This window comes from Aethina tumida, chromosome 1 (assembly GCF_024364675.1).
Source record: "Aethina tumida isolate Nest 87 chromosome 1, icAetTumi1.1, whole genome shotgun sequence".
Classification (NCBI taxonomy): Eukaryota; Metazoa; Arthropoda; class Insecta; order Coleoptera; family Nitidulidae; genus Aethina; species Aethina tumida.
The window spans coordinates 71,757,812-71,776,161 of record NC_065435.1 but is presented as its reverse complement, the minus strand read 5'-3'; the positions used below and the strand labels follow the sequence as shown (position 1 = coordinate 71,776,161).

The window sequence follows — 18,350 nt, the reverse complement described above, 5'->3', positions numbered from 1 at the left end:
ACTTTCACCTGTTCGAAAGATCGATCTAAATAGAGACGTTCATGAAATGTCAGTGATGTTAAGAGTTAAAGAAATTACGAGCATTACTCACAATGGCCCTCCTTTGTAGTTTCTCAAACCCACTCCTTCATTTAACAATATCATTTTTAACGGAACACAAACGATGAAAAATCTATTTGATGATATATTGTTTATTGTTAAGCCTACAACAAAATAACTATTTGAAGATCCAATAAACAATGATATGGATTTTTAAATTGGTTCATAATGTATCAACTGATTAAGACGTATTACTTCATCAGACACTTCTTTATCTATTCTTAAATAATTAAAACAGCTTTTCTGCAACCGACGAACTGGTATTCAAGAAAAATTAATCAATTTACGTCTAAGAATCCATAATTTAACCCATGGGCATCGATTAAGGCGCCGTTTATTGTTAATAAATTAAAATAAACGTTGTCGCAGCGATAACTCAGCTAATAACGTTATCAATGACAAAAACAAAACAAATTATTAAACGGTATTTTGTGATTATTTATTGTTCCTTTCCTGGTGATCTTTGTGTGGTCCCGCGGTCCATTAGAAACTTGTACTTAAGATTAAAAGCTTTTTATCTTATACATGTTTTTCAACACTGTTTAACTATGTTTTAAAAATTATTCTTCTAAGGGGAGCCGAATATGCGCTCCTCAATTGGGACGGAGCCCTTGTCGAAGCTCTAGTGTTCGGTATTGAATTGTTCAAAACTGCCGCCTCCAAAATTGCCCTCATCATTCCCCTTAAGTGTTTATTTTCTTTTAACAGCAGTTTCTTCTCTTCCTTCATTTCCATGTAATCGACATTAACTTTATTATACATAAGCCAAAAGTTTTCCAGCTTCTCTAATGATTGGAAGCACTTTTGCAGATTTTCCTCCAGTTCTGTCTTTTTTGGTTCTTCAATAACCACATCTTCAGATTTGTATTGCTTCAATGCGAGTTTTATTGATTTAATAGCTGATAGCCGTTTGGATTCTGGTGTTGTAACGTATTCTGCACTGTCTAGACTTTTGGCGGATGTTCTAGAAATGGGTGTTTTAGTAAATGCAGTTTTCGGTCGCGATTTGGAATCTGTAAATGATTCTGTTTCATCTTCTAATTCTTCAATTGTAACAGCATCCTCAATAGCTTTTAATTCTGGATAATGTTCTTCTTCGTCCAACTCTTCTTCACAAACATCGAGTTTAGTAATTGGAAACCACTTAGTGATTTGTTCTCTTTCAGTTTCAAATTTCTGACAAGTTTTCATTAAAACCATAAGTTGTTCCCCAAGTTCCAAATTCTTTTTCATATAGTCCAAAGCGTCTTTAGCACAAGCTGATGCTTTCCTTAGCTTGTCTTTGTCGTTTTCCATGTTGCGTTTTAGTTTTTGGCGAACCTTCAAAAACCGGGAACTCAGTTTGTTGACTTCTTCTTTCATTGTCTCGATTTTTTCCTCGTTAGAATTATGAGTTGTTGTGTAGTGTGACTTCAGACGTTCAATTTCGTGCTGCAACAAAACAAATAAATATAAATCCTCACCACCAAAAATTTTAATTGGTCACCTCATCACAATTATTCTCGCGTTACAAAACTAAAGTTTCCCCAAAATAAAAAATAATTTTCGTAATCCAAACCTTGTTATGTGACCATTAAGCATACTTAGCCTTTTAAAAATAATATAAAAGTTATTTGTAGAAACGGGTTTTACAAATAAATTTTCTCAACGTCTCCGGCATAATTGAGATGTAAATTACGTTTCATTTTTGTTGAAACGCTCTCCGTAACTTGATACCGGACATTTTTGTAGCCCGCTTTTACTGGAATTTAATGGCGCTATCGTTCCTGTCTTTTCTGTCATTGAGCATATCATACTGGCACAGAAACAAGAAAATTTACCGCACTGTTATTTTTATGCATATTTAACTGGTAGGTAATTTTGATTAGGAACGCCCTATTAACACTATTTTATTAATTTTTTTTTTTTTGGTATACGAGTTCTGTTTCAGTGAAGTTGGCCCAACCATTTGAAACATGAAATTTGTGAATTTATTTCATGATAAGCAAACATTTTTTTTGTAAATATGCGATTCTTCGTCTATCTACATGTTATTAGGTATTTTTTAAAAAATTTCATAAATATTATGAAGAGAAAGCTCCGAGCACATCCCACAAGAACTATTCAAGAGTTGTGTGCTCGTCTCCAAAAAATTTGGAAATTTTTTAACTCCGAATGACTGTCAAACATTAGTTGACACTATGTCGAGACATATTCAAACGATAATAAGTCAAAAAGGCGATGTAACGCAGTGGTATAATTTTCATTAATTTTCTGGCAAATGAACGTTTCCAATGTAATGGAAAGTTGTACTGATTTTAATAAACTTTCCTATAATATGCTAAATTTCTTCAAAAAAACTATTTTTGTTAATTGGGTCAACCTCACCGAAACAGGGCTTGTATGAATTATTATCGAATTAATTTTATGATTTTCTTAATATTAAATGTGTTGTGATAAATAAAAAGTTAAATAGTCAATAAAGAAAATGTTAACTATTAATTTTGGTTTTATCTAAAAAATAGATGATAAGGAAGAAATAAAATTGTTTATTATGGAAGGGTATAATCGAATGAATTATCTAAAGTGTGGTGTAATAAAATAACATTGTGGTTATACATTTCTCCGTAACTCGAACGCGACTCGAGACCTTCTTGTGTTTCTGTCGCCTTGATAAAAAGGTATCTTTACACTGACTATGATGGAGTTTGGTTAATTCCAACAATTCCAAATATTCGAGCCGGACACTGTCCATCTGTCTACCTCGCGCCATCACCACAACCCGGAATCTGTCTACCACCCCGACCCTGAAATAAAAACCACCTTGGACCGATCGATGAAGCGGCAAATAAAAATAATTAAATTAATTCAAATTATGTCGGCATCCATTTTCTTGTCGGGATTATAGTGCGTGCATTCGCCGAGCACTGCGAGGACAGAAACCGCCGGAATTACAGATCACAGTTGGCGCACAATCCGTTCTCTAATATGTCGCAGCTTCTCGCGGTTCTGGTCGCCTAATACTCAATTCGTAAACTTACGTTCGTCGGTGAGATTTTGTGCACTCGTAAAAGTTACTTTTTTACTTTACTTACTTTACTAACAAACGAACGGAATAAACGAAAGAAAAGTTAGTTAAGTAGTTGTTAGATAGTTTTATTATTAAGTAAGTTTGTTATTAATAAAAAGGTCTTGTAATAATAATAATAATAATAATAAGGAAGGAATCAGAATCATTGTGTTTGTTTGATTATTTATTTTATTTATTTATTTAATGCTAAAATAAATAGGTTAGAAGAAGAAGAATGACGAAGAAAATTATTCTTAAAAAGGCCATTTTTTGGCCTTGGTGCCACATGGAAGTATGTTATTTATTCCCTCCAGAAAAATACCCGGAATTGATTATCGTGGCGTGGTGTATTATGAATTCCTGTCAAACTGTCAACAAGGAATTTATTTGAGCGTTATGCGTCGTTTACGTGAAGTTATTCGCCAAAAGAGGCCAGATTTGAGGAAAGCCAGAAGTAATTTGCACCACGATAATGCACGTTACATTTCAACAACCACCGTATTCGCCTGACTTAGTTCCGTGTGGTGATTATGATTTTTATTTTAGATAGAGAAATAGATTTATTTGCCAAATTAATTAATTAATCTTTATTATCAAATTTGTAACCAGCAACTATGAAAAGCCAATTGTAAATATGTATGTAATATACGTAAATTATAAATTTTTCAAAAGGATCCACCATTTTGTATTAACTAATTATGATTGATATGAAATTTGTATTTAACAACTCCAATTATATTCTATAGATATTTTTTCGTTAAATCACCTTCCTGTCACCTTATTATGTTCTCCTGCTTCTGATACATGTTATGAGCGGCGCTTTCGTGAAGTCCATCAAATTCGCGAGGCGGCAATTTTTATTAATTAAAATTAACATTCGATAGAGGCGCATTTTTTAATAATTAAGCCTTCTTGCACGTTCCCAACTGCTAATTTCAATAATTCCGATACTGCCGCCTAAAAAAGACGTGCCAAGTCGTTCGGCAACCGGACCGCATTTTTTTCTTAGGTTCCTTCTTAAAAGCAAGTTGAACGATCACAGTCTTAGCTATAAGGATACCAGCAAATCGACGGTGTATAAAAAATGTTGTTGGGTCTGCGAGACTGGGATTAGATCTCTTCGCTTATTCTGAAAGCCTGTTCGGTGTACGTTTTCATTAGAGCCCGTTTCACTTTTGTATACAGATCCGAGGGGTACGTGAGATGCGAAACCGAGGATTAAGTTGTTTGTGGCGTCAAGATCACGTATAAAATTCCTTGTCGTTTCTGAAGTCCTGTCATATGTACGTTTTCATTACCACTTTATTTTAACGGACCCCGTTAAAACTTTTATCGGCCGGTTAAAATCGGTTTTCTTTCTGTCTGTCTAATATTGAGAAACATAGGTTTAACTTATCAGGAAACAAGGAAGGAATTGGTTTGCAATGTCGATATGCACAGGACGAAGTAGACCACGAATGTAAAAGACCCATCCTATGGGTTAAGCTGAACCCACTGTATCAACCAATCAGATTTCACAGTGCTTAAGACAACAGAACTGAAAATTAATAAAACAGTGACAAACTGAACATGATATGGTGATGCTGCGGATATTACAGAAGGAAAAGATTACAATTTGTACCTCCATTAGATTTATGGTGTCCTGGTTCCTGGATATCTCCGAAGCGCTCTCGAAATCCAGCGTCTTCAGTTCGGCGAAGTGCATCCTCCTCACATCTGTTTGCTGTATGTGAAGCCTTATTACTGTTGCTATTTGACGCCAGAGGGAGTTGCTAATTGTCTCTCGTGATCTTCTCATTTTTTTTATTTCATCCTGGAACTGTACTTTGGTTAGATTAAAAATCACTTGATTTCATATTATTGGAACAACCTATTCTGCTTGTTATTTGTCAATCAACGGCACAAATAAAAATTAAATAATTAAAATTATATATAATATTAACTCTAAATAATAATTTGCATTTTGTTAACATTCGGTTTTGTCATTTTGTTTATTATATTCTATATTTTAAGGATTAAATTGTTCTAAACGTTTCTGTTCCCCTGACAATATTTTGTTTATTTTAACGGACCCCATTAAATTTATTTATGTCCATCCAATTTGAAATAACGAGAATTTTACTAAGTTAGTTTTAATTAATTTTAAACAAATCATTTGAAAACACCGTGTAATTTGTACTTGATTCGTTAAAAACAGGATCCAACACCAATTTGCCATTGTCACAGTAAATTTACCCAAAAACAAAGACCAATCAGCATATTATCACACGGCCTTTCTAGATGTCAAAAGGTACGGATGTGTTATGAAACTGATTGATGACAAATTATTTTTGCCGGCATTGTCTGTCAATTGTTTGGATGTTATTTGCGTAGAATTTTTTTAATTTGCCATGTATCCTATTAATTTATATTTAGTTCATTAAATAAATGATTGGCCAATTATGTACATTATGAGAGTATATATAACGAAGGTGCAACAGAAAAATTGTCGTAGTTTGCATCCTGATCCTGAAAAGGAACATTGCAAAATGAAATTTATACTTTTATTAGTTATTGCCTCATGTGCATATTATATAAATGTACTGTAATACGATATATTGTTCAATTTTTAATAATGTGAAATCTTTTAGGCCTTAGACTGTGGTATTCGGAGAGGAACTGACGAAGCATTGCATCAAGTTATGTCAATTTGTGTAAAAAACAATGAAACCTTGGCAAAAATTATGAAACTGACTTCAGGAAGTGATTTTTCATCATCCTCATCATCATCAATGGAGGCACAACGTAAGTGAATTGAAGAAATCAATATTATTTTATTTTTATTCTGTTTTAATTAATTCAGAATCAGACCACCAAATTAAAACAGGATTTGGCAGAGAAATAAGAGATGGACAAAGTATTTTACAACCAATGTTGAGAGTCAGAAGATCAAAATTTAACACTCTATACAACGGAAATGAAAGATACGGAAAATTACAGGAAGAAACAACAACAGAAGATTCCCGTGAAAACAGCCACGAAAAAAGCAAAGAACAATCCAACGAGACTAATGAAGACGTATCAGAAATCTGTATCGTAAAATGCGTTTTTCAAAATTTCGGAATGGTATGAAAATTATAAAAAATTATAAAATTCAAAATACTATTTGATTATTTCCAGATGGATTCAGAGGAATCGTTTGACCACGAAAAGTTCATTGAGAACCTTTTAAAAACTGCTGAAACTCGAGAACTAAAGGACTTCCTACAGGATAGTGCTAATGAATGTTTCCAGCAAATCGATAAAGGTACAAATTTTCTCACAATTTAGTAACATGTTATTATCACAACAATGTTTTAGAATCGGATTTGGATTCCTGTGTTTATGCTACCAAATTAGCAGAATGTTTAGCAAAAAAGGCAAAGTCGAATTGTGAAGATTGGCCAATTGCAGATTTTCCTTTTAAATATTAAGTTTTCCAATAATTATTATTATATTGTTATGTAAATATATATTGCTCTAATAAAATAGCAAGTGGTGGTGAAACTTACCAGTTGTTCTTGTTCACTAATTTTAAGCATATAATTTTCATATTGCTCCCTTTGTTGCTTTTTGGAAGTTTCAGTTTGACGATAAATAATTGTTTTTAACCACATTTCATCTTCATCTAAAGTGTTTTTATTAGAAGTATGATCAGCATTGTTTTCTGCCACTAGTTCTTCCAAATTTTTATCAAACTGTTCTTGAAGTTTATTTATGTACTTATGTTGTTCCTCTTTAAAGAAATAAATACATAATTAAAAATTAATAAATAATTGTAAACAGTATATTTACCAATAATATTGCTGATGCGGCTTGAATGTGATTGAAAATTATAAGAGTACTGCTCTTCAGCTTCCTCCAGTTCGTCCAAGAGTTTGGAGATAACTCTATTTTTGTAATCAAACATCCTATTCATCCATTTTTTCATGTGCTTAAATTATTATGTTTTACTATAAGTCAAATAAAATATTTTTACATAAAACTTACCTCGACATTTTGTCTCATTTCTTGGCATTTTGTTTTTCTGAGTATTTGATGCCAGTTTTGATTAATTTTTGCCAAATTAAGTCTTGAAAAGGCATCTTCTTTTTTTATTTTTTTCTGAAACACTCAACTAAAATATGCACAAGCAATTAATATATCAACTTTTGTACCTTCATGAACGTTGAAATTAACTGTTCCTTCCTTTTTTTTGCCTCTTCCTCAACATCTGCTTTTCTTTGCAAATATCTTGCCCTTTCTTCATCAGACATTTTAGCTAATTTGTTAGCTAAAGTCTTTTTCTTTTTTCCAGCCATTTTAAAGATAAATTTCAGTCGTTGTTAGTATTAAAACTGTTTGGTGTAATATTCAGTGTTCACTAAACTGTTACGCTAACGTAACTACCCGAATATTTGATCAATACATCTAGTTAGATACATTAAAATCGCATATCCTTTGTTTTGTAAACAAGTATAGAATAAATTTATTTGTTGAAGTAAAAATGAATTATTATCTCTTGACATATTTGTCACAAATTTAAAATTTACTCAAAAAAAATGAGCGAAGAAGGTGAAGCCATAGCTCGAATTGAAATTGATGCCCAGAAGCAGAGACTTTTCAATACTATAAAAGAAGCGTTGGATGATATGAACCTAATCGTAAATAAAAACTAACAGTTTTCATTTTTTCAATAACTTCCTGATACAATTGTAGTCGAGATTACCTCAATTAACGTTGAAGAGATTTTCTAGTATTATAGAACCTCATTTAGGTGATGACGAAATTTATTTTCTGAAATACATGTATGTAAAATATTACAATGATAAAAATGTGGTAAGAAATTCAATACTAGAACGTATAATTCTTAAATCTCGATAAATTTTAAGGATCCTTTTCTTATGGACGATAGAATAACATATTTCTTCAAGATACTAAAAGATTCGAAACCAGTAATTGAAAAATTAAAGAAGCTGAAGCCTATAGAGCCTGCAATTTTGAAAGTAATGAGATTTGTACAACATCTAGAGTCGCATTTTCAAACCAAACTGGCTTTAAATGGTGTAGACGATAATGAATATCAGAGGAAATTGAGAAATACTTATCATGCTAATCAGTTCTACAAAGAGAGGATTGAAGGTAGATTAAAACTAATAACTTTCATGTTAGAAATAGTTTTTTGTAGCCTTTACAAGACAACAAGCAGAAATCCAACGTGATTTAGGTTCAATACTTGCAAAAAACACTGCACTTCTCAACGATTACAAACAAAAAATTGAAGATATAACAATAAAAAACAACGAAAACATAGAAATGAAGCAGTTAGTATCAAACATAATAATAAACTTAATTAATTACCTCATATTCGCACAGGAAAAGATCCTTGAAAATGATGAGTGACGCGACATTGAAAAGTGAAGAGAAACAGCAGAACTTAAAAGAAGAGTCGGAGGAAATTAAAACGCAGTATGATAATTTATTAGTCACGCATGTTGAAGCGGAGAAAAAATTGAGAGCGAAACGATCCAAAATTGAAGCGCAACTGCATTCTTGGATCGGAAAGTTTGATCAAGACATTGGAGATCGACACGCTGAATTGGAGGAATTAACCAAAACGTGAGTTATATAAATTAATGTTGTTTGTTTTTAAGTGTTTTTTTTTTTAGATTTGACGATTTAGATGTTGAATTTCAAGAATTGACGAAAAAGATGGACGATCAGGAGCCATTCTATCTGAAGTGCATGGAAGAGAAGGAGGAGGAACATAACAATATTATGAATAAAGCTGCAATTGTTTACTTGTACAATCGATCAGCACGACGTATCCAAAGATACTGGAGGGAATATAACAAGAAGCTTAAACGAAAAGTCTAAATAGCTAAATTTATTAATAAACCTTTTACTAATATTTTACAAAATAATTTTTGTGTGAGTCTTATTACTTGTTCGTGTGCAATCATCGATCAAACAAGTCGATGCGTTGCGTTGTTTATTTTTATTTGATCTGCAAGAAAGTTACAATGTCCGATTCAGATTTAGTCTTACAACAAGAAAGATTAAAAAAGATAACAGATGAATTAATATTACAACTTACAATTCTGGTAAGCTAAACACGATAATTTTTAAATTTAATTAATGAGTGTATTTTAGGAAGCACTACCTTATTTAACCTCAACTGATGGTTTAGCGACCGTTAAAGAAAAAGTTGATGAAAACTTATTTCAGACAATAATAAATACTATTGAAGATTTCAAAGGCAACAAAATTACTAACGTAAGTTAATGGATTATTAATAAATAAGAAACATATTTTTTTTATTTAAGGTAAAGAAGTTTAAGGAAAAAGTGTGCATAATATGCAATGCAACAAAATTGAAATTTTTGGAAGGTAACACTCAATGTATGAAAAATGATACTATTTCGATGATTACTGAATATTTAAAGAACATTTTCGACAAAAAATTAGGGAGGAGTGGAGTTGAAGATCTAAATCATAAGCAAGTGTTTTTTGAAATTTACAAAAATAACAAATATTATTTAGAGTTTATAAATGGTATATATGAAGAACTAATATACGAATACAAAATAATAAATAAATCAAAAATTATTTATTTCAGATGTAAAAAATAAATTGAAAGGTCAAGATGAAGATTTTAAATATTTCATAGAACAACAAACTTCAAAAAGAAACAAGTACGAACGAGGTATAATTGAAATGAAAGAACATTTCAACAGAGACATTTTGGAAATTTGGTAAGAAATTATATCTAGTAAAAATGAAAAAAAAAAACAATAATTTTTGTTTTTAGTCAAAGATCAACATTCACACTTAAAGAAGATATTAAAATTTGGGAAGAACAAATAAGAAAGTTACAAAAAGAAGCGAGAGAAGTAAGATTAGCTTATAATCACCATCTAGAGACACATATGGAAAATGAAAAGAAATTGAGAATCCAAAGAAAAAATGTTGAAGATAAATTAGTTGCGCTAATCAACAAATTTGATGTTAGTGTTGGAAATATGTTTAACCAATACGAACTGCTTCAAGAGAGGTCTATATATATAATATTATATAAAATTTTGTATCTATAATTTTAATTATTTCTTAGATATCAAAAATTACAAATAGAGGTTGAGGAATTAATTCAAAAGGATGCACTTCAAAAGAAGTTGTATGATAAACTTATGAAGGAAAAGAGAATTGAAGAAGAAAATCTGAGAAATGAGTTAGTTACACAGTTCGTCTTAAATCGTTGTGCTGTTACAATTCAAAGACAATGGAGAGAATTTACCATAAGAAGACATGCGAAAAAGAAAAAGAAAGGTGAAATAAAATTTAATAAAAAGCCCTTCTTTTAAATTGTTTAGTTTTCAGTCAAAAGCAAAGCACAATCAGGGGATAAGAAAACTGCAGAGATTAAAACTTAATTAATATATTACTAAATACTATATATAATAGGGTATTGTAATTTATAAAAATATTCTAGTTTTAACATGTAATTAGTTCAATTAGTTATGTAAGAAAACAATTACATAATAAATAAATTTAACACGTCATTAACAATAATCAAATGCGTGTCAATATCAATAAAAAATACAAGAGCACCTTGACTAGACAATAATTATTTTATATTAATTACTAGTATTATTTATTTGTCAGTGTTATACCAACTAAAATACTTCGTATCGTTTAACAATCATATCTTGTCCTTTTTCTTCAAAGTAGCAGATCTTACTTCTAATATAACTGGTCGTTCTTTTGTGCTTGGCATAAAAGAATGTGCTCTTCTAACTCTTTCGCCTTCTTTAATTCGAATTTGAGGAGAAACTTGATACAGTCTTGCTTCTAAAAGTTCCTTCATATCTTCACTTGTTTTTGCTTTATTCTGGGCCAATTTAAGTTGTTCATCCAACGCTTGCCTCTCCAGTTCCAACTGAATTAATCGTTGTTCAGCACCTAAAATAATATGTAATAGTATGTATGTAAAAATGGGCTTACATTGTAACAAGATCAAGAACCGTTCTTTGATATTTTACATATGACCATCACGAGAGTGATTTTTAGACTACGACAGTGTTTATATTATCATTAATTTTATCTATGGTAATCATAAAGTAATTGTAAATCGTTCAAAATTTATTCTAATACATTTATTTTCTCACTAACTATATTACATGTGGCCCTTGACAACTGAGAGGGTGGGTTTGTGTGTATCATTTTAAGAGGATTCTAGATTTTTGAGAATGTTGATTTTATTCTTATTTGAGTTTTGTGTTACTCAGTGGTTGTAGAGTTGAGATAATACATCTCTTGATAAATGTACATATATTTATGCATTTGAGGTTTTTTAAACTAAGTATACTGAGATTTACAGTAGGGTTTTATAATTGGGAAAACTTTTAAATTAGTTTTGCGGCAATGTTGTTAAGGAATATTTGTTCAATTTATTATTTCATCAAAATTTACTTAATTTCCGTAGAGTATAAACCAGAGTTTTGATGAATTATATACTGCTTATCGGTTTTGTTTAAATATTTGAAAAAATGTAGAATTTTTACCAAGTGTTTAAGTTAAATTTTAATTTGTCATGGTAATTGTTTTATATTTTTATTTTGTATATAGTAAGATTGTTATTAATGCGAGTTTTAATTAATTTCCATGAAATTATAAACAGTAAAACAATAGTACAGATAACTAATATTTTGGTTTTATGAAAGATGTGTATATTGGTGTAATACATTATATCAGTTGAAGATTGGCAATTATATATATAGTAAAAAAATATCGCTGGTAACCCGTTATGATATTTCAGTTATCCGTCCAAAAATTTACATAATATTTTGGACAATGACATGGGTAGCAAGATTTAATTAAACAAATAGTGATTCAAGTACATATTTGGAAGCCATAAAATTCTTAAATGTACCGTTAATTTTTATCTCGACTAACAAATGTTTACCAGTTTATAACTCTCATTAAACATTGTTGATTTGGCACAAAAATACTCACTTCTAAGTTGTTCCTCTTTTTGCCTCTGCAACTCTTCATACTCAATTCTTTTTCCTCTCTCTTCCTCTAATAATTGCTTCTGTTCTTCTTGTAACCTTTCCAATTCCTCCCGTTTCTCCCATTCTTCCGCCAAGACTCTTGCCTGCAAACCCCTTACAATCTCCTCATCCCTTTTCGCCTGGGTTTCTTCCTCTAGAAGCTTCTCTAACTTTTCCTTCATTTGTTCCAATTCAGTCAGCTTTCTTGAATCTGCCTTTACTACCGCTTCTAATTCTTTGGCTTGGCCTTCAGCGGCTTGCCGGGCTGTTCGTTCTTGTTGCAGTTGGGCACGGGCTCGAATCATTTCTTGAATTCGTCCTTGTCTTTGTTGTCGTCTTTTTGCTGTTTGTAGTCTTTGATAACTCTGGTTACTACCTAAATATTTAAACAGTTAATTTTAAATTTATTTATTGAAATAATATTTAACCTGAATGTTCGGATGCAAGTTGCAGTGCAGATATCCACTGAAGCCTAGTCATATGATCAGTGGTGCCCAATTCGTAGGCTCTTTCGGGAGTATGTAAGATTATTTTATATCCAGCTTTGGGTTCAACCCTGCTTCCAGGTTCGATAGGCAGAACTCCACACTTATCCTTTTCTGATCTTCCCTTATAATACGTCAGTTCTGAAGGTCTCAAAACGAACCAGTATTCCCTCATTGTTGGAAATATAAAGCCCTTTTTGGACATAAAGCCTTTTTTGATTACATCTTCGACGATTGTTTGGTAAATGTCGGTAACAGCTTCGGAAATAGCAACATTATCCTTCACTCCATTCAAACATCTAGATTCCAAGACTGCTATGAAAGGTGTAAGCCGGAAATTGCCCATTGAAACACTCAAACTGGTAAAATCTTCGTCGTCCCAAGTACAACCAAGTGAGTTAGCCAGTGTTTGTCCGATATGTTGTACCTCCGATGGATGCAATAATACTTGATAGGTATTTTCGTTGTTGGTGTCTGGGGTGAGTTCTGCCAAAACGCAGAAAATCCTGAATACTTTAAAAATACACTCGTCAGAGAAGATGCCATTTTTCCTAGCTAAATACTTTTTCCGACACACCAACCAGCAAATCTCGGCGATTTTATTTTCGTAGTCTCTCAATTCAGAGATTAAAATAGTATTGGGTAATGAAGCGAACACTTCGTTTTGCAAATAATACTTGAACTGGTTGAAATTGAGGGTCGTCGTGCTTCTGAAGTGCTCCAAGCCTTTTTCGACACCATATAGATCTAAGAGTGTACCAATGTTTGCCGTGAGGACCTAAAATTTACATGTTGCATGGTTGAGTCAGGGTTTAAATTAGTAACGGTCTAAGTAAGATAATGAAGTATGTAGATAATGAATAATTATAACACGACGTGAATCATGGTGGTAACTGTCTATACCGAGAAGAATTTGACCGATTTCTTTTGTTAAATATCAGTGTTTTGTAAACTATGCTGATACTATTGTAAACAATGCATGTCACTTTTACTTATATGTAAATTTGCAAGTTTGCAGGAATATTTTATATGCATATTTGAGAATTTTTACTTATTAGTCATACATATCTAGAAACTTGTTTACGTAAATTTACTTCTATATAAATATTTTAAGAGATAAAACGATTTGCAGAACTGATTGATATTTGGTAAATATATGCGCTAATTCACTTCAATAATTAATTAATTTTAATATTAACAAACATGTCGGAAATATATATAGTGATATAGATATAATAGATTTAAACAGTTAATTTTAGTATTTTTATTTTCCTATATAATATTTAAATATATTATAGTTTAAAAATTTAAAATCAGTGATAAATCTATTTTGGTGAGACTAATAATTGAAATATTTTTACATATCAATAATTGACGTAAGTTACGTTACGATAACTGTGTTCTATTAAAAGGTGTATTAAAAACTGATAAAACATAAATAAGTATTTTTCATTCTCGAAAACTAAACTAGTAAATCATTTTTTAAAAATACATGAAGTAACTTACATATAGTAATGATAGTAAAAGAAACATTAATTTGTTAAACGATATGTTTACAATTGAAATTCTGTACAATAATTGTTTAACATTTCATTGAGTGTTAACAGGAGATATAAAACATGATTTTACCATTCATAAAAATTAATAGACTAATTAACTGTATTAAGACTGACTCATTCACACAAATACTATGTTATACAATTCAGGGTCTAATCCTACAGGAAATCACAAATAAAATGTCCAAAATAATATTAATTGCATGTTTTGTGAGTGGTCAAACATGATACAAATACGTAAAAATTGTTCTAGGTCAGGTTCAAAAAGTCGTAATAATTTAGAATTTCCACAAGAATAATGGAACATGTTTATGTTAATGTCAAAGAAACAAACCACTCGATAAATCGGCATTCAAGTCTACTTTTCGATTTACCTTGACACAATATTAAACATAAAAACCAGTAACACTTTTACACATATCCATACTATATTTGGAAAAATCACACACCTGTCGGGAAAAACGCGAAAAAATCACCAATCACACCACCCCAACCGAAACCACCACCATTCATCCAGCCAGGACAAGACTAAACAACTACCTTAAGCTTGGACTTGTTGACGAATCCGGGTTGCTCCTGCAGCAAGGCGGCAAAAGCCAACCAGACGCAGTTTGTTACGTTCTCGAGCAAAAGAGCCATTCTCACTCTATGTCGATGTTGTGCGGTGCACGTGAGTCAGTCGGTGGAAGGAGGTCCGCGACTCTGTCGCCCACCATTGCCCAGAAACGGCTTCCTGCTGTGCGTCGATCAGCTGACGAGAAGAACACAGATTGACGGTGGGTGATGAACGGATCACTTTGTTTATGGTGCGGCACTGAATTCGGAGTCGGAGAGGGAATGGTTCGTTTATCATTTTACGAGGCGGATATTAACGTGGCTATTTGTTTATTATTGTTATCTGTCTGAAATGTTAAAACGGAAAAATATTTTGTTTTAATAAAGTTTTAGTTTTCTTCAAATTTTACTTTTAGTTAATAGCAGGGAAGTATAATACAATAAAATAAAAATATATTTTAATATGGTGATTAAAAAAATGGTAAAATATATGCTACAAATTATTATAGTAATCAAAATACTATTTCTCATATAATTATTTAAAATAATATATTTTTTTAATTAGAGACACAAATTATAAACCTATACAAACTATTATGTACTATATATATATAGTACATAATCTTTTTTTATCTTTTTTAAAGCATAATTCTCGGTCTTTATTTATCTGAGATAAATGAGTCACTGGACCACTAGATTGCCCTTGTTACGTCACTCATCAACATTTATTATTTATGTTAGTATTATGTATTATTGTTTTGAAGATATCACGCAATTAGGCTATTTGTGCTAAAAGGCATAGTTGTAAGATAAATACAAAAATAATTGGATCATTAGAATAATCAGATAACATTATTTGTGTATTTAAAGATTTCAAAATTTTGCTTGTGTATTCATCAATCATTAGATTAAACACTTATATGAATTTATTTAATAATGAGGTAGATCGTTAAAAAATTTAAATTTTTAAACGTCCCTCTTGCAAATTTTAAAATTAGAAATCTGTATTAGTTATTTGTTCGAACAGAGTTCTACTTAACTTTACTGATGGTTAGCCTATACAACTCTAGATGGAGATAAACTACTTATGTAAATAACAGATTTAAAATTAATTACGTTTTTCTTCTTGCACTTATTTTAAAAGTTCTTATTTAAAATTTAGGACAATAAAATAAATAAAACATATACCTAGAAATATTTTATAAATAATACAATAAATAACGTTAATAACCTTGGTATCTGAACCAGAAGTTTTATATGGAAAATATCATTTTCGAGAATAAATACACTCGTCTTATCAGCAAATTATATATGAAACATATGATGTAAATAAGAGATGTTCCAGAAGCATTAAATCCACTACAAAGTTCAAAAATCTGTGGAAGATCCCGTTAATCATTTTTGTAACTATCGAGTTTTACTTTAAAATTTTAAGTCGAAAGAGTATTTGTGGCATTGATAATTCAAAAACACACAAAAATAGCATTGGCTGTTGGGATTTACAATGTCCTTTAAATAAACTACGAAGGTCACAACTTCTTTATTTGCCTAAAGGATTCATTCCCTCGTATTTTAAAGTGCATTGATGGGTGCTTTGACCAAACTTGTTAATCAATGTCAGTAATTCTGTAAACACTATTCGTACTAGAAAAGTTCCGGTGTATGGACAGTAAATTTCAAGTACTATTTAAGGTTAATAATAAAAATTGTCAACGCATTTGTCGTACACAAAATTCGTTTAACCCGTATTCAAGGTAATGAAAATGATTTGCTCGTATTTTATGTTTCCTATATTTTGAATAGAGAATTATAGCTTAACGATAATTTAATGAGCACGTGTGAGAATATAATAATTATATTAACACAATTAATACATTACATACAGACATTTATACATTTCAAATTTACATTTATATTTTTATGTATATCATTTAATTATTACAAAAACTATCAAAAATTCTGTATTTTTTTCTGTTATGTGCTAATTAAGTTTTTTGTTTAAGTTGTTAATCGATTTTATTTATAATAGAAATCCAATGCCATTTCCTTAAACTTTTTATTAAACATTGATTATATAGTAATTATCAAATTAATAAAAAGCTGCAGAATCATTTGTACTTGTCGACAAAGTGATAATTCAATTCAGATTTATCCTTAAACGATTCTGTTCAATAAACATTTGTGTTACTCTTCCTGATTTATTACTTTTTGAAATATGCAAAAAATTATATTCTGAATATGGAATGTGTAAGAATTGTTCCAGCTTTTAAACGATTTAATTTGATAATAATTATAATAATTTGATGAAATTAAAAGCACGTGTGTGGTTATATATCCATTAAAATTTTTATGATTTTTTACATAAAATTATTCATAATAGAATGAATTGTTGACATAAAATTTATTTTAATGTCAAAGTTGTTATTTAACTTGTAATAATAAGTGACAAATAAACTTAATTTTATATTGAAGAAAGGAATTTGAAAATAGAAGAAAATATTTGCCTATTGTTTAAATAATTAAATTAGCCGAATTAATAAAGCTATAAACTTTCTGAATAAATTACTTATTAATTGTACAGATTATACAAACAATAGTAGTACTAATTACTTGACCCTGGTTTCATTTGAAGCTAATTTGCACAAACCCACAAAGTTTTCACTAAGAAAGTTAGAAGGTTACAACTAAGTAAACTTTTTTTCGCCACATACCATAATCTAGGAATGGCTGAACTGGTTTTTGTTAACGATCATTTTCCTGTTCTGAATTTACTAAAACAGATAAAAAGACCAGAAGTCATTTTGTTAAAAATTATGCAAATTTATTTGCGATCATAACGCACTGTATATTATTAATAATTAATAATTTGAATCTATTTTAGTAGTGCGAATGCATAAAATATGTGTCTAGGTTAGGCGAATATATCGCGATAAATACTAGTTTTGCCTTTTATAGGGTAACGTGCCAAACTCATGGTTAAACACTAGTAATCTAGACGATGTATCACATTGCTGATGATTACGGACGAATATTCTCATTGTCACTTACAAAAAATGTTACACTTTAAGTAGAACTCAGTGGATTTTCATTGTTTTATTACGTTCTCCAAATAACAAGGTATGTAAATCCCCTTACCTCACAATTCTGCAAGTCGAATAGATTATCTTACGTAAGATCTTTAATGGTTTTTTATCGGAATTCCTAGATACAAAGTTCCAATTAATACTGAGAAAAGTGTTTCAATAGACTGCTTAAAAAATTAGTGTTACAATCTTTGACCAGATAAATGATACATTACAAAATTATTCAATCATTAAATCATAAGATAAAAAGCATGGAAAAACTTCTTCAATAGTACAATTATGAGCTTATAAAGCTTGCCTGCAGTGCAGTAGTACAAATTGTTTGGTTGTGAAAGGAATTCGCCTAAGGTGATTTGGAATTCCCCTGAAACCTCCAATTCATATTTGCGTTAAACAACCATTCTTATATTTTTTTTTTTGTTACATTTTGAATGTGGGTAACGACCTCGTCCCATTACATATTTTGATCATCTGGT

The 18,350-nt window shown here is 30.6% G+C and overlaps 5 protein-coding genes across 5 annotated transcripts; 3 read left to right on the top strand and 2 right to left on the bottom strand.

Annotated features, from left to right (window-relative positions):
• Positions 1-578: 578 nt before the first annotated feature.
• Positions 579-7,467, bottom strand: LOC109598032 (dynein regulatory complex subunit 2). The gene is made up of 6 exons (XM_020013840.2): positions 7,324-7,467; positions 7,157-7,270; positions 6,962-7,100; positions 6,679-6,902; positions 4,770-4,961; positions 579-1,530 (listed from the first exon to the last, which is right to left on the bottom strand). Exons 1-6 carry the CDS (start codon positions 7,465-7,467, stop codon positions 646-648), a joined length of 1,698 nt encoding a protein of 565 aa, XP_019869399.2. The 3' UTR covers positions 579-645.
• On the top strand, positions 5,657-6,677 carry LOC109598049 (uncharacterized). Its single transcript, XM_020013859.2, has 5 exons — positions 5,657-5,727; positions 5,779-5,932; positions 5,991-6,253; positions 6,308-6,434; positions 6,488-6,677. The coding sequence occupies exons 1-5, from the start codon at positions 5,677-5,679 to the stop codon at positions 6,598-6,600; spliced, it is 708 nt and encodes a 235-aa protein (XP_019869418.2). The 5' UTR covers positions 5,657-5,676; the 3' UTR covers positions 6,601-6,677.
• Positions 7,468-7,652: 185 nt separating the features above from the next.
• On the top strand, positions 7,653-9,336 carry LOC109598054 (dynein regulatory complex protein 10-like). The gene is made up of 7 exons (XM_049970641.1): positions 7,653-7,809; positions 7,865-7,984; positions 8,038-8,287; positions 8,334-8,469; positions 8,522-8,764; positions 8,815-9,249; positions 9,299-9,336. The coding sequence occupies exons 1-6, from the start codon at positions 7,708-7,710 to the stop codon at positions 9,020-9,022; spliced, it is 1,059 nt and encodes a 352-aa protein (XP_049826598.1). The 5' UTR covers positions 7,653-7,707; the 3' UTR covers positions 9,023-9,249; positions 9,299-9,336.
• Positions 9,169-10,758, top strand: LOC126266571 (uncharacterized). Its single transcript, XM_049970839.1, has 7 exons — positions 9,169-9,249; positions 9,299-9,421; positions 9,472-9,700; positions 9,765-9,900; positions 9,957-10,199; positions 10,257-10,471; positions 10,523-10,758. The coding sequence occupies exons 1-7, from the start codon at positions 9,169-9,171 to the stop codon at positions 10,573-10,575; spliced, it is 1,080 nt and encodes a 359-aa protein (XP_049826796.1). The 3' UTR covers positions 10,576-10,758.
• LOC109598045 (switch-associated protein 70-like) lies at positions 10,565-15,100 on the bottom strand. Its single transcript, XM_020013855.2, has 4 exons — positions 14,777-15,100; positions 12,624-13,458; positions 12,158-12,571; positions 10,565-11,104 (listed from the first exon to the last, which is right to left on the bottom strand). The coding sequence occupies exons 1-4, from the start codon at positions 14,873-14,875 to the stop codon at positions 10,845-10,847; spliced, it is 1,608 nt and encodes a 535-aa protein (XP_019869414.2). The 5' UTR covers positions 14,876-15,100; the 3' UTR covers positions 10,565-10,844.
• Positions 15,101-18,350: the final 3,250 nt, after the last annotated feature.

Coding starts and splice junctions, on each gene's coding strand:
- LOC126266571 (XM_049970839.1), top strand. CDS start 9,169: ATGTCCGATTCAGATTTAGTCTTACAACAAGAAAGATTAAAAAAGATA. Junction 9,250..9,298: donor TATTACAACTTACAATTCTG/GTAAGCTAAACA, acceptor AGTGTATTTTAG/GAAGCACTACCTTATTTAAC. Junction 9,901..9,956: donor AGAGACATTTTGGAAATTTG/GTAAGAAATTAT, acceptor TTTTGTTTTTAG/TCAAAGATCAACATTCACAC.
- LOC109598054 (XM_049970641.1), top strand. CDS start 7,708: ATGAGCGAAGAAGGTGAAGCCATAGCTCGAATTGAAATTGATGCCCAG. Junction 7,985..8,037: donor ATTACAATGATAAAAATGTG/GTAAGAAATTCA, acceptor ATAAATTTTAAG/GATCCTTTTCTTATGGACGA. Junction 8,288..8,333: donor CTACAAAGAGAGGATTGAAG/GTAGATTAAAAC, acceptor AGTTTTTTGTAG/CCTTTACAAGACAACAAGCA.
- LOC109598032 (XM_020013840.2), bottom strand. CDS start 7,467: ATGGCTGGAAAAAAGAAAAAGACTTTAGCTAACAAATTAGCTAAAATG. Junction 7,101..7,156: donor AAATGAGACAAAATGTCGAG/GTAAGTTTTATG, acceptor TAATAATTTAAG/CACATGAAAAAATGGATGAA. Junction 1,531..4,769: donor ACACCATAAATCTAATGGAG/GTACAAATTGTA, acceptor GTTTTGTTGCAG/CACGAAATTGAACGTCTGAA.
- LOC109598045 (XM_020013855.2), bottom strand. CDS start 14,875: ATGGCTCTTTTGCTCGAGAACGTAACAAACTGCGTCTGGTTGGCTTTT. Junction 13,459..14,776: donor TCAACAAGTCCAAGCTTAAG/GTAGTTGTTTAG, acceptor TGTAAATTTTAG/GTCCTCACGGCAAACATTGG. Junction 11,105..12,157: donor AAAAGAGGAACAACTTAGAA/GTGAGTATTTTT, acceptor ATATTATTTTAG/GTGCTGAACAACGATTAATT.
- LOC109598049 (XM_020013859.2), top strand. CDS start 5,677: ATGAAATTTATACTTTTATTAGTTATTGCCTCATGTGCATATTATATA. Junction 5,933..5,990: donor ATCATCAATGGAGGCACAAC/GTAAGTGAATTG, acceptor TAATTAATTCAG/AATCAGACCACCAAATTAAA. Junction 6,254..6,307: donor TTTTTCAAAATTTCGGAATG/GTATGAAAATTA, acceptor GATTATTTCCAG/ATGGATTCAGAGGAATCGTT.